The sequence below is a fragment of the Cetorhinus maximus genome, chromosome 22 (genome assembly GCF_964194155.1).
Source record: "Cetorhinus maximus chromosome 22, sCetMax3.hap1.1, whole genome shotgun sequence".
In the NCBI taxonomy this organism is placed as follows: domain Eukaryota; kingdom Metazoa; phylum Chordata; class Chondrichthyes; order Lamniformes; family Cetorhinidae; genus Cetorhinus; species Cetorhinus maximus.
The window spans coordinates 53,719,988-53,735,302 of NC_135900.1; the positions used below are offsets into that span (position 1 = coordinate 53,719,988).

General features: G+C 39.5%; 1 protein-coding gene across 4 annotated transcripts in view; it reads left to right on the forward strand.

The window, feature by feature from the left end:
- The window catches only part of kiaa0930, a 102,406-nt gene extending 87,684 nt beyond the window's left edge, over nt 1-14,722 (forward strand). For 2 of the 4 annotated variants that reach the window (XM_078568332.1, XM_078568330.1), the window contains 2 exons: nt 3,856-4,011; nt 7,220-14,722. In XM_078568332.1, the coding sequence (XP_078424458.1) occupies nt 3,856-4,011; nt 7,220-7,260 (197 nt within the window). In that variant the 3' untranslated portion in view covers nt 7,261-14,722. Of the gene's footprint in view, nt 1-1,115; nt 1,713-3,855; nt 4,012-7,219 lie in introns of those variants that run through there. The other 2 variants (XM_078568329.1, XM_078568331.1) reach the window with 2 other exon arrangements.
- The last annotated feature ends 593 nt before the right edge of the window (nt 14,723-15,315 follow it).

The following is a 15,315-nucleotide window of genomic DNA, read 5'->3' on the forward strand; positions in this document are numbered from 1 at the left end:
TGGGTCCCCTTCCCTGTCTCGCTCGCAGTCACACCTTCCTGTCCCTGACCACTGACCAAATCAAAAGACCCTATCCTAAGTGATGCAACTGCCTCCTGGCATAAAGCATCTAGGTAACTTTCCCCCTCCCTGATGTGTTGCAGCGTCTGCAGCTCAGTCTCCAGCTCAATGACTCTGAGCTGAATTTACTTGAGCCGCAAACACTTAATGCAGATGTGTTTGCCCTGGATCGCAATGGTATCCAGGAGCTCCCACATGCTACAGCTTTGACATATCACCTGTCTTGCCATCTTTAAAGTGTTTTAAATAATTATTTAATTATATTAATCACTTATTTATGTTGCTTTCTTATATATTTCATTAACTTTACCACCAATTTGTGTACTATTTTAACCTTGGGGATAGAATAAAACTTACCCACTTACCCGATACTCCCCAAAAAGCTAGCTCCTTTCCCTGTCGTAGGGCAAGAACCAATTCCTATGGGGTGAGAAAGATAGGAGACAAACATCTCTTTTTCCCCCCCTTCACCGAACTCCCCCTCTCACCAAACTCCAAGTCTTTACTCAGTTAGCTCAGCTGCACTCCGTTTGCCCAAAAAGGAGAAAAGCAGGACAAATCCAACCTGGTTAATTACCTCCTCGTCAACCCACTGTCAATCATCAGCAAAGTGATGGAAGGGATCGTTGACACTGTTATCAAGTGGCACTTCCTCAGCAATAACCTGCTCACTGATGTTCAGTTTGTGATCGGCCAGGCCAGTCAACTCCTGACTTCATTCTAGCTGAATTCCTGAGGCGAGAGTGACTGCCCTTGACATCAAGGCAGCATCTGATCAAGTGTGACATCAAAGAACCACAGTAAAATTTAAGTTAAATGCAACTGGGGAGAAAATTCTCCACTGGCTGCAGTCATACCTAGCGCAAAGGAAAATGGTTGTGTTTGTTGAAGGTCAATTATCTCAGCCCTCAGGCTGCTGCAGGAGTTCCTCAAGATGGTGTCCTAGGCCCAACCATCTTCAGCTCCTTCACCAATGACCTTCCGTCCATCATAAGGTCAGAGTTGGGGATGTTTGCTGATGATTGCAGTGTTCTGTCCCATTTGTAACTCCTCAGGTACTGAATCAGTCCTTACCTGCATGCAGCAAGACCTGGACAACATTCAAGCTTGGGCTGATAAGTGGCAAGTAACATTTGTGCCACACAAGTGCCAGACAATGACCATCTTCAACAAGAGAGAAACTAACCATCTCCCCTTGACATTCAATGGCATTACCATTGCTGAATCCCCCAATATCAACATCCTGGGGGTTACCATTGACCAGAAATTGAACTGAACCAGCCATATAAATACTGTGGCTACAAAAGTATACAGAGACTCGGAATTCTGTGATGAGTAACTTGCCTCCTGACTCCACAAAGCTTGTCCACCATCTAAAAGGCACAAATTATGAGTGTGATGAAATAAGCTTGTCTGGACAGGTGCAGCTCCAAAAACTCTTAAGAGCCTTGATACCGAGCCAAAGCAGCCTGCTTGACCAAGATCCCATCTACTGACTTAAACATTCACTCTCTCTACCATCGGTGCATAATGTGTACCATCTACAAGAAACACTGCAGCAACTCCAAACCTCCTTTTACAGGATCTTTGAAACCCATGACCTCTACATCTAAAAGGGCAACAGCAACAAGTGCATGGAAATGCCACCACCTACAAGTTTCCCTCCCACCACAAGCCACACACCATCCTGACTTGGAACTATATTATCGTTCCTTCATTGTCAAAATCCTGGAACTCCCTCCCTAAAAGTAGTGTGGGTGTACCTACACCATATGAACTGCAAAGGTTCAAGAAGGCACCTCACCATCACCTTTTCGAGGCAATTGGAGATTGGTAATAAATACTGACCTTACCAGTGATGGTCCAGATCCCATGAGTGAGTAACAAAAATGCGATTCATGGTGTTTGAATATTCTGTTGCTTCCCACATCCTTGCCCATCTGTTTTACTGCTGTTTGTTTAAATACCTCCAATTAGATTTAAGCCCATTCCACAGTACTGAAATGCTCTTAACATGGTCACAAAAAAGTTTGTGATATAGTGCTTTATTGATTGAGCTGAAAAATTCAACACAGTCGATCACACATGCCGTACCATTCAATGGGACTATCCTTGCTTGGTTACATTCCTACCTAACCAACCATAGCCAGAGAATCTCTAGTAATGACTTCTATTCCCATTCCTCATTAACTATCACCTCAGCAGTTCCCCAGGGATCCATCCTTGGACCCCTCCTTTTCCTCATTTGCAGGCTTGCCTTTAGTGACATCATCCAAAGCCATGGAATTATCTTCTATGTGAATGCTGACAACACCTAGTACTATCTCTTTTGACCCTTCTGCTGTTTTTGTGGTGTCACTGCTTTTCTGACTTATGCTTAAGCTGTAGCTCCCTCTAGCTAAACGTTGAGAGATCCAAAAGCACTGTTTTCGACCTTCACCACAAAATTCGTACCCTCATTACTAACTCCATTGCCTTATGTGGCCATGGTCTTGGCTGAAGCAGACTGTTTACAATCTTTGGAGCTCGGTTTGACTCCGATCTGAGCTTCTGAATGTATATCCTTTCCATCTTACTTACTACTTACACCTATGTAACATCTCCCAACTCTGACACCATCTCAGTCTATGTGCTGCTGAAACCCTTATTCACCTTTGTCACCTTAAGTTAATTAATCCAGTGCTCTCCAGACCGAAGTCCCCTAAGCAGGCCTCACCACCTCCAACGCCCTGCCTCTATTTGATCCTGCATTGCTACACTTGTCCATACCCAGCTTCACTGGCCAGCATTGGCTTCTAGTCTCACAGTGCCTCTAATTTAAAATTCTCATCTTCATGTTTTGAAGCCCTTCTTGTAGTATAAGGGTAACTGGCATAGCAAGGGTTAGTATGGGGCTGGGAAACGGTACTACCCACAGTGTGATGTAAAGAGACACATGACCTGAGAGTACAGTCAATTGTGGACTGGACAGAGACCTGTGTAGAAGCAAGCATGGAGTTAGCTCATGGCTTGGGCTATACCCTGTATATATGTACATAGTTATGTGTTACCAATAAACAGTTAAAGTTCAACCATACAAGACTCAGAATCTCTTCGTGAGACCTACTGAGCATACAACATATCTTTATAAACTCCTTCAGTCCTGCAACCTCCTTTGCTCCCACCCACCCACAGCTTTCCATTCCTCTATCTGCAGCCTCTTAAGCACTCTCCCCAAACCATTCCTGGGCTCATACTTTGGAATCTCCTATGCCCCTCCATCTCTCTCTCCTTCTGTAAAGATCATCCTTAAAATATGCATCTTTATCAAGCTTTTGACCACCCTTCGTAATCTTTCCTCCTTTGGTTCAGTCTCAGTTTTCCTAGTACACTTGTGAAGAATCTTGGAATGTTTTTCTATGTTAAAAGCACTATATCAAAGCAAGTTGTTGGCAATGTTGGTTTCCAAGGCACACATGAGGCTTAATGCCTTAAATCCATAGCAATCTATCATTGTTTTGGAAGAACCATTTCTTGAGACTGCTAGCTGAAGATGCCTTGTAATGTTGGAACAACATTATTATCAACTTTCTCTTATCCTATTATGGATGAAAATCCATTCCACAAAGGCACAAATGCCATTGATGTGATTACTTGAAAACTTTTTGAAAGTGTTTTAAATTGCTGGATTTCATCATTCTTGTGCTTTTTTCTTATTCTTTCTTTCTTGCATTTTGAAATACAATCTGATGCAATTAATGTCCTCATTTTGGAAAAAAAAATCCACTAGTCCTTACCTGTTCTGTCTCTTTGCAGATATGCATGGTGTGTCCAATTTACGATCTCGTTCTTTGTCTGGGACGGGAAGGTCCTTGGTTGGATCCTGGTTAAAGTTGAATCGAACTGAAGAAAATTTTCTACTCTATGCACACCTCACTTATGTTACATTACCAATGCATCGCATCACAACAGGTAAATTCTGTCAGAGCTTCACTGCTGTCTGCAGCCTGCTCCGCTAATACCAATGCAAAAGGAAATATGCTGATAATTTTGCATTAATGGATTGTTGCTTAGGAGGCACCAAGGAAGAAATGGCTTGTAAACCTTTCTTAATCCTTTTTAAATTTAAGTGTACTTAATGTGACTAATAAAAGTAATGCATGAATATCCTTTCTCCCCAAACAAAAGTAATGATTTGCTCTGCCTTCATGACTACCTTGTCTGAGCATGGGACTGTGATGTTAAAGACATGGGTGTATAAAGTTTCGAGCTACAACTTTTTAAAGAAGCTATCAGTGCAGCTGTTGGGGGATTGCAAAGAGCAAAGCTTCTCAGCAGACTTCCTGACTTAAAAGTCTGAGCAATTAATTACATTGTTCGAACTGGAATCCTATTGGGTTCGATGTAATAATTCACCCTTTTTTCTTCCCTTGAAGGTATGGATGTCTGCAAATATAAGTACTTTAAGTATCTAATTATTCAAGTCTGATCTATTAAAGTATGACATGCTAATTAATAAACTATTTTTAATAACATTTTGCATTATTAATCAACATCTTTGCTAAATCAGGATTGTTCCCTTTTAAAGATGCAGCTGTACCTAAATCTGAGAGTTTCTAAGGCTGAAACAAGCCTCATTCATTGAAATTCTAGAGAATACAGACCCATTCTCCTCAATCTCTCTCTCCTCATACAATCCCGCCATCCCAGGGATTAATCTGGTGAGCCTCCATTGCACTCCTTCCACGGCAAGTATATCCTTGCTTAGATAAGGAGACCAAAACTGTGCTCAATACTCCAGGTGTGGTCTCACCAAGGCTCCATAAAACTGCCGCAAGACATCTTTACTCCTGTACTCAAACCCCCTTGCAATGAAGGTCAACATACATACCATTTTCCTCTTTAATTGCTTGCTGCACCTGCATGCTAGCTTTTGGTGACTCATGAACAAGGACACCCAAGGTCCCTTTGGACACCCGCACTTCCCAACCTCTCACCATTTAAGAAACACTCTGTCTTTTCTGCCAAAATGAATAACGATAAGATGTAGGAGCAGAACACCTTCACACATTATATTCCATCTGCCATGTTCTAGCCCATTCACTTAGCCTGTCCAAATCCTCTTGAAACCTCCTTCATCCTCCTCACAACTTGCATTCCCACCCAGTTTGGTGTCATAAACAAATTTGGAGATATTACATTTGGTCCTACATCCAAATCACTTAAGTAGATTGTAAACAACTGTGGCCCAAGCACTGATCCTTGCAGTCCCCACTAGTAGCAGCTTGCCACCCTGAGAATGATCCATTTATTCCTACTCTCTGCTTTCTGTCTGTTACCTAATTCTCAATCCAGTATATTTCCTCAATCCCATGTGCTCAAATTTTGTTTACTAACCTCCTGTGTGGGACCTTATCAAAAGCCAAATATACCACATCCACCTGTTCTCCTTTATCTATGCGACAAGTAACATCCTCAAAAAACTTCACAACATTTTGTCAAACATGATTCCCCTTTCATAAACCATGTTGACTCTGCCCAATTTTATCATTCTTTTCTGAATGTCCAGTTTATCATTCTTTTCTGAATGTCCAGTTATCATATCCTTTATAATTGATTCTAACATTTTCCCTACTACTGACTCCAGACTGGCAGGCCTGTAGATCTCCATTCTCCCTCTTCCTCCCTTCTTAAATAGTGGGGTTGCATTTGCTACTTTCCAGCCTGATCCAGTCCAGACTCTTCCCAAAGTATTGATTTGATCTTACAAAATCTTACAAAACAATGATAGATTGCAGTGGATTTAAGACATTAAGCCTAATGTGTGCCTGGGAAACCAACATTACCAACCACTTGCATTAATGTGGCACCTTTAACATGGAAAAACATCCCAAGGTCCTTCACAAAAGTACTAGGAAAAGTGCGTCTGAGCCAAGGAGGAGACATTAGGAGGGGGCGGCATTTAGAGAAGGAGAGGGCAGTGGAAAGGCACAGGGGATTCTAAAGTTTTAGCCTAGGTGGCTGAAGGCCCAGTTTTGGAAGAATACATAGACTTCAGATTGAGGAATGGAAAGCTGTGTGTGGGGAGGAGGTTAATGAAGGGGTTACAGAGATAGAGTTTTAAACATGAAGATTGGAATTTTAAATTAAAGGCACGACTAGTAAAGGTTAATGTTGGCAAGGGCAACAATGCAGGATAAGATACAGGCATCAGCATTTTGGGTAAGAAGCTAATGGAGGATGGTGGTGAGGGGTGCATAGCGGCCTCCGGACAGTTAGTGGAGTTTACCCAGCATTTAAGTGGTGTCTGTGAATAAACTTGTGTAGGACCACCTCCCCAATCACCATATATATACTGTAAGTTACAGTGAAATTTATTACTTAACAGTTTAAAGAAAGGCTTGCATTTATGTAGCCCCTTTCAGGATCTCGGTGTGTCCGATAGCGCTTCACAGCCAATGACTTGATGATCTGTTCTAGTGATGGTGGCTGAGGGACAAATATAAGTCACCAGGTAGAGCTCTCCTGCTCTTAAAATAGTGTCATGAGATCTTTTATGTTGACCCAAGAGGGCATATCGAATCTTGGTTTAACGTCTCTACCGAATGACAGCGCCTTCAACGATGCAGCACTCCTGTCAGCCTTGCTTTTGTGCTGAAGTCTCTGGAGTGGTACCTAAATCAAGAATTTTTGTCTTGTAGACCAAAGTTGTATTACTGAGATGAGGTTAACAACTAGTTTCCTCTGAATGTGTTTCTCTTGTACTTTCAGTGCCGGATTATTTTCAGTTTTCTGAGAAACCTGTGATCAGATTTTCAGATTCCAGTGATTTTTATAATCTTTTCCCAAACATTATCTATGTGCAGAATTGAATTAAAATGACATGCATCAACTGACTGAATTAAAATGAGATTATATTTCAAAAGCAAATAATTACCAACTCCTGTTAAATGATTCAGAAATAGACCCTTACATGAACAATGTAGAGAATGATCAATTTCCAGGTTCCCTGCTGCATCTGATCCCTTGACTCCAAATAATGAGAAAATTATTACCTCTTTCACCCATAGAACCTCAATTATTTTGTGAGACTCTATGTTCTACATAGTATTTTGGCTTGATCTTAAGCTTGTAAATGATTTTTCAACACTATTGAATCTGCCTTTCTCTCTCCCTTCAGATATTCTAGAAATACGGCAGAAACCAATCTTGATGACATAGCAGACAGCAGGCACTGCCTTACAAACTTGCAGCCAAGTGCCTAACCGCAACTGGATTCTTGACAACACTACCACCTAGTGTCGGGATGGAAGGGAAGTTTATTAGAATACCAGCCAATCAAAGTGCCTCGTTCACCCTGCCCACAGGACATCACCAGTGTTCATTTTCCAATCACACTGTGTTTGTGTTTTGATAGAGTCCAGTTAGGAGCTGCTTCTTACTAAGAAACCTATATACAATGCTTCATGAACAATTTCTGAAGACAATTACTTTGTACCTAGCAACAACGGTAAAGGAGAACAAAAGGTGGGGGTGTGGGGGGGGGCGGGGAGGGAAATTATTTGCTGAACTTTATATTAAACAAAAGACTTCAAATTAATTAAATCTTCAAAAAAGTGTTCGGTACATAGCACAGTTTCTCCCCATAATCTATTTTTTGTCAAAGAACCATTTGATTTGCGCACTTACATCCAGTAATATAGGGTAATTCTTGCTCACTTTTTAAAAATGGGGTGAAGGTACAACAGAAGACATGGAATCACTGGGACCTCACAGTTTTATCAAATTTTGCAGATCAATTCTAATAATGGGATTTTCTGGGGAATGGGGTGGGGAATGGCCTCCGTTTTTTTGCAAGAAGACAGCGTTTGTTGATTTTTTTGCCAAACCCGGGGTGTTCAGAAAGGGAAACAAACATTTGGGAAATGTTTTGTGCTGCTTGTATACTGCAGGCAAGTGTTGGTTGTTGCATTCCACCTATGTGCACATCAGATTTTAAATGTGTTTCATGGAAACTGTATCAATGAATGTTATTACAGAATCCTATTCCTGGAATATTTATTTGCATGTGGTGAAATTGAACTTTTTCCTTAGTCCACTAATCTGGATGGCTGCCATCATGATCATACTGTTGAGATGTGATTTGAGTGACACATTCTTGAAAGTTCTCAATGTGACCTTGGGTCACTCTAGCTGGTGAGCTGATCTGTGAGAAGATTGTTCTACTGTGGGAACCCTGCAGCATTGCAATAGGTTCTCTCAGCAGCCAACTGTGGTGATGCATCTGGAGAATGGTTGAGTAAAGAATATTGAGATGCTTTTACACAAGCTGGACCATATAATTAATGAATAAATGAAATATGGGGGGGAAAAGGGAATCTTTCCACCTTGAGATTCTTAATTCTGCTTTTCTCCAACTGGAGCCTTTGTACCATCATAACCTATGACTTATCAATGTAGACATTCTCTTTTAATTTGTTTTCTTGATCCAGCCAAATTGAACTAAATATTGGCCAACAGCTTGTTGGAAAAGGGTCACTGCAGCTATTTGAATTGTTCACCAAAGCCTGTGTGCCAAGTTTCATTTTTTTTAAATTTCCACTACTTCTGTTCTCCGGGAAACGTGATGACTGCAGGCTTTACTTTGGCCTGTCCTCTTTCTCTGCAGCAGCCAGATTGGCCTTGTTTTCAGTGTTAATTGTATTGTTAAATTGTTAGATTGAAAATGCTTGAATGGCATATTTCTGCTGTGCACAGCTCTGATTGCCACCTTTTGCTGCACAAGTGCAGACCAGGGACACAATAGGGGCAGATTGAGATCATGGCTTAAGCTTGAATACTTATCATGCTGTTGATTTTAAAGAAAGATAACCTTTTTTTGCAGATTTTGATTTAATGACTAATACTTCCACATCATAAAACATATAAATCAATGGAGGAGAAATGGACTTCTAAGTTTTATTAGAAAATAGACCAGTTTTTTTGTTTTTCATGTTAGAAATTTCTGAATGCACCATTCAGAAACTGAACAGGTGGCAGCCCTGTGCAGAGCAACATAGAAATGTAGTGGTCGGGATGAAATTAGGTTAGCTTCTCTTGAAGGATCCAGATTTTCTGATGGTGCACTTGACATTTAGGCAAAAAGAACATAAGCTGACACAGTGCAACTGTACTAATCCCAATCAATGGGAGAGAACTAAGGATTTTGAAAGGGAATGTTCAATGTACCCTGTACATATAAATAAGCTCATCCATTTCACTACCAAAAAAGAATCTAGATTGGATTTGTAATATTTTAGTGTTTTTTTTAAATGCATTGTGTTGTATAGTATATTTTTATTTTGTTTGCTATGAAGCTTTATTTTCTGCTAATAGGCATTTTTGTAAAGGAGTAAGTGTGGCACCCAGCACTTGTGCTGTTTAAAGTGGTGATGGGACCAGTATAATTTTATTTTTTATTTGTTTTCGGGATGTGGGCATCATTGATTGCACATATCTAATTGCCCTTGAGAAGGTGATGGTGGGCCGCCATCTTGAATGGCTTAGTCCACATTGAATAGAACAGGAGGCCCAGAGAACAATTGCTTTTGTGGAGACAATAGCCACCATTTTGTAATGACTGAATGCCAACTTCATTGGTTCATTTGGTCAGTGCCATCTTTGCTGGACAGAGCTCCGTGTGAAATGTAGATTTATTTCTAAAATGGTAGCCTGGCTTTTGGTTAGAAAACAATACCTAAGTCACCATGATGTGCGGCCATTACATCCTTTATTGTTTACAATAGATGGTAAGTGGCTCATAAACATGAATCAAGTCTTTCTTTGTTGATGTATGCAGATTGTTTGCTCCTATTTTAACAGCCCCACATACACTGCTGAATGAGCCACAGATTTGTTTTATAGTGCAGTAGAAGGTCTAATACTGGCCTAAAACAGTCCAAGTTCTTTTAATATGTTGCCTCTCTTCTAGCCGTACAGCATTAGATTCCTTTGGTGGGAACCAGTCTTCCAATCATACTCTCAGTTCACATTTGTGCACTGTTATTAGATAGCAGTAATGTTTAGGAGACATGATAAATCAGCAAGAAGCCAGCAAATGTCATTTTCTGAATTTGGAAAATTTTAACAAGGCCAGCAAGAAATCTGTGGCTGAAATCACTCTTGGCTCTTGGCAGAGGGAAGAGAATGTGATTATAAGAAATAAAAATAGAAAATACTCAGCAGGTCAGGCAACATCTGTGGAGAGGGAAACAAAATTAAAGTTTCAGATCGATAATCTTTCATCAGAGATGATTATAAGAAACTGACAAGAGATAGAAAGACTCTCAAAATTGTATTAAAAAGAAACAATGGTCTTCCTAAATGTTTGATTAACTGCAATCAAGTTTTCTCTATGACAATTCTTATTTCTTTTTTTATATACTGAGGTTTAAGTGACTGGCGCAGTCCAATATGGCTGTTCAGATGTTCAAGTTTCTGCTTGGTACAACCTTTATTGCCTACACAATGCTCCTGCCTCTCCTTGCACATCCAATAATTTTCACAAATTCTCTTTCCAAATGCTGAGATTTCTAATTTAGTATCTGTTTGGTAGGTGTCTTTCAGAGAATTAAATTAGAATGTTCCAATTACAAGGCAGTATAATGGAAACCATTTACAAGTTGTTCTTTTTGAGTTTTTGACTGGGCAAGTATTTAATTGGGGGGAAATATTGATTGAACAGCTGATTCTCCTCCCATGAGGGGAAAAAGCAGCAGTTTAATATGACTGGAACAGTTCCATTGAGCATCAAAGTCAGACCAAAGAAGATTCTCTAACTATACTGTTGGCAGTAACTTTAAAGAGAGTTAGGAGGTGTGCCATAAAGGCATAGTTTCTACAACATCTAAACAGAATCTGAAGAAAATACCATTTTACCAATACTGAAGAATTTTAAACACCATACATGTTTGCGGAAACTGCATGTGGTCTTTTTTGGTATGTTAACTTTCAGGTTGGATATTTGCACCTATTCATACTTAACACAAACACCTACATGATTCATATTTGTGGATGTTCTGCTAATTATGTTTAATTTTTTTCATTGCTACCTCTCCAGATGCAACACTTAACTCTTAAGAAAGTGAGTGTTAGGTTTTTAATTGGTCACTGAGGTTCTCTTTTGGTAAGTAAGTTGTCTCTGAGACATTGAAGGGAATTGACTGGCTACTTTAGTTGCTAAAGATACACATTCACTACTTTAAACGCTGAAATGCTTCCACAAACTGCAGATTTTTCTTTTAGAGCAAAAAAAAGAAGCATTTAAAAAAATGTAATCTGTTCTAGGTAATGAAAAAGAGAGAAATTATAACTGATACACACATACTGTATGCTTTAAGATGGATTGTTCAAAAATGCTGGTTCATTTGTTCTGTCAATTTTCATGATTAAGATTCTTTTATTTACTTACATTGAAGACTTGCACAATTCCACAGGACTAGATCAAAACCGCCTGCTGAATGCTACCTAACTCTCTTGATACCACAGGCATTGAAAGTGCTTATAAGGACAGGACACACAATAATGTAGAGATGCCCAGCTTAGCAAGGAGTAGTGCTTTGTAGCTTTGTATGGACTCTTGTCTTATTTTGATTGAACTTGTATTAGAGTTGCAATGATGTATTTTGGGTTGGTGGAAACCTTCAATGTGAGCACTTTCTGTTACATGCTCATTACACTTGCAATTTGTAAGCCCAGGATAGAATAATCTTTTAAATGTTGGTATGGGCATTTTAACTGGCTCAAATTCCTCCTGTAAATGCAACCCTCTTATTTTGTGTACAGTAACTTCTCCCAGTAAGCCTCTTGCTGTATCATTGTTTTAGGGCTCCTTCATTAAAAGGCAATGTCTTAGTGGTTTGACAAACTTTGGAAAGAAAGGAAACCTTTTTTCATGATCCAATTAATCATGTGCATTGTAATGGATTTTTCTCTGTTTTTGCAAACCTTTATACGTGATGCCTCTAACAGTGGATCATGAAAAATTATTCATGCTTTTACTTTCTGATAAATAATGAGATTGACTTGCATTGTTTATTGCTCATTAATTCAGGTTACACTGACACTATTTCATAGCATCTGATATACCGAGCTTTCTTCATCATTATCACTAACACTAAAATGTCCCAGAAATACACTCCTTGCAAGTATTTCTCTTTGTAACAATATTTAACAGCAATGGAACAAAAAAAGGAATGAGGGGGATCATTGTATTATGTATGGAAAATAGCTGTTTACAAAAAACTTTAGACTTGAGGCAAAATGCATTTATTACCTCAAGAAATTCCCAATGTTTCAAAAACCAATATGTACTGAAGAATGAGACCTATACGCTCTGTCATATGTTTTAATTAACTGCCTATGTGATAACAATGTCTAACAGATTTTTAATTCTAATGTGCCAATAGGAACAGGAAACTGCAGCTTCTAAAGGGAACCCTGCAGGTTGGAGATTTTCCCTTTTTTTGGGGGGCAGTGTGCAGTGAATGCATGGCTATTTGATATAATCTGTGTAGGTCTGTGAGCTGTCCAAAGCAGTTAGAAGTCATTTGAGTTTTATGCTGAGCCACTGAACAAAGCACTTTAGATTGTCCTTGCCCTTTCTTACCATCACCCACCCCCTGCTGCAAGAGGAATTGCTAGTTGAAGGTTTGCTGTGCACTTTGTTTAATTTTCAGATTTCCAGCTATTTAGGATCCTTATTAAAGGGATGTTAACTTCATGAAAACACAGACCATTGTGTCACTCCTGTGTGATGTTGTTCTGATATAAATGCATGGTTGTTCTGGCTGTTTTTTTTACCTCTCCCCAACACAAATACCTTAATTTGGCTGAAAAATGTCAGATTTGCTGTCTTTTAGTTTCTCATTATTGTCTGGCTTCCCACTTATATGCATTACCCCCCACTGGATGATACAGGAGCTCAGTCGATCACAAGATATTGTGCAAGGGCCTGAGTTGGAGTATATCTATTCAAGTGGAGTCTGACTGCTGCCATCTTTATAATTGAAATTCTACTCTTATATCCAGAGCCAGTGCAGCTTTCTATAAGTGTGACCACTTACCAGATGCAGTGCAACATCAAGTGAGGCAAATGAGACACTAGCTCACCTGGAATTCTGTAGAAGTACCACCGCACCACGCTGCCCACCTCCCTGACAAATTCCAGCTGCTTAAATTTAGACATACTTAAATTAATCTGCTGCTCAATTTTTAAATATATATTATATATGCCAAATCAATGTGAAGAATAACATGGGAAAGTTCCCAGTATCGATTTAGTGGCCAATCCATTTAAGGCAATCCAAAGCAGGAAAATTTTGCTCCAGTTAGTTATTTTTTTTCTGCACAACGTTTTTAGTGGATTTATTTAAGTCTGATCCTGGATGTCAAGATTTCAATGAGAACAACCATTGAATAAGGCAGTTAGAAAAAGATAATATACAGCTTGTAAGGTTGCTGGTGGGATTCCACAGGAAGGGTCTGTTGCCATGGTAACATGCTGGCTTGGTTAGGCATATAGAGCAGTGGCTTGCCTATCAAAAAGGTCACCTGCTGCCTACAGCAGTGGAATCCAAAGGGAGAATATTAAGACAAGGTACATTTCCTTAAAAGTTACAAATACTCAATTATTTCCATTAACCTTCACTTCAGGCAGCACTAGTGGGTGATCTTGAACATTTCCGTGCTGATTTCTGTTTTCTGCAGCTTGGTGGGCTGGGAATAACAGCAGTACTGAACTTTACATAATTTAATAATAGTAGAACTTTAACTGAACAAATGTTTTCTTACCTTGCTTCTGTATCCTTGTCCTCTAATACTGGTGGGCAATCTAAGTGTTCTGATTGACTGTTGAGTGCCCTTTAACATTCAGATAGAGATACCCTCATGAGACACAATGCTGCTGTGCATAGATGCATAGTTTACAATCTTCAGTAGAATTGGTGACATTTTGCAATAGGGAAACACAAAACTGAATTTCACCATCAAATTACTAATTTCTCTCCAGTCATGTTGAAGGTTTCGTAGAATAGCAATAAAGTAGCAGTTTGTGTACCGAGGAACTGAGGATAAGCTAGCCCTCCCTAAACTCATCAATATTACGTTATCGCTTTAAAACATTTTTAAAAAGTTATTTTGAATTTGTGTTTCCCTCCTAGAGTGTAGACCAATCTGTGATCGACATATATTGATCTAGGGTGCAATACTTAGGGGCTGACACTCAAGAAAATACACAGCAAAGAATATGTCTAAAAGAATGATTGCAACATCTCAAAAACAGTGCTGAGTAGTGTATTATTGTGGTTCATTCTCCCATGGGGTTTCAAATTCCATGTATCTCACTGATTCTTGTGTAATTTATAATTCGCCAATCTTTTTGTCTCCTCGATTTTTTTTTAGCCTTCATATTTGTCTTGTAGTTAATTCTCTGTGTTGAATTGGGTAAAGGGAACAGATTGTAGATGCAGCTCTACTGCTGTTGCTACCTAGTGTTGAGGCCAAAAGCGATGTGTTTAACACAGTTCGATTATAAGTATGGTGTCAAGTTGTAGAAAAGTAGGCTTCAGTCTTCTGTGTAAATGTACTATTAAAAGTCCTCCTGATGCTTCAAAAAAATTTAATAATAAACAAATGGATAAGCCTATTGTCAGTCTGCTGTATGATTTCAATAACACTGTAAAAAGGGGATGTTGATGCAGTGGAACAATGTAAGTGTTAAACTTGCATTTTGTGATGGTACTCTCAACAAGATATGAGATAACTGGCCTTTTCTCATTCCATGCATCCTTATGCTCTCTGTGCCTCAGACTGTTGAGGCTCTGTGCTGAATAACTTGTATAAAAAGAACAAAATGTTGGGGAGGGAGGGAGAGAGAAACACAAACTGAGATGGTTAGGCCGGAAGGGAGAAATACAAACTGAGGTGGGGAGGAAGAAAACAACACAAGCTGAGGGAAGGAGGAAGAGGAACCCCAAAGAGTGGTTTCATATTAACCGATGAACGCTGTTTTATCTCGTTATAGGAATCTGGTAGCTACGATGCTGCTCTCAGGACTGAGGCTCACCTCTCTGAAGCTGGGCTTCTTCAGTGGGTGTTGAGGTGAGGGGATGGTGGTGGTGGGTGGTGTTAGGACTCAGTGTGATGAAGTGTTGTTTTTACAATGCACAAATTATAAAAATAATAGTCATAAAATTGCACCCACCCCTAACAACAGATAGGGTACTTGTGGTTTTACAA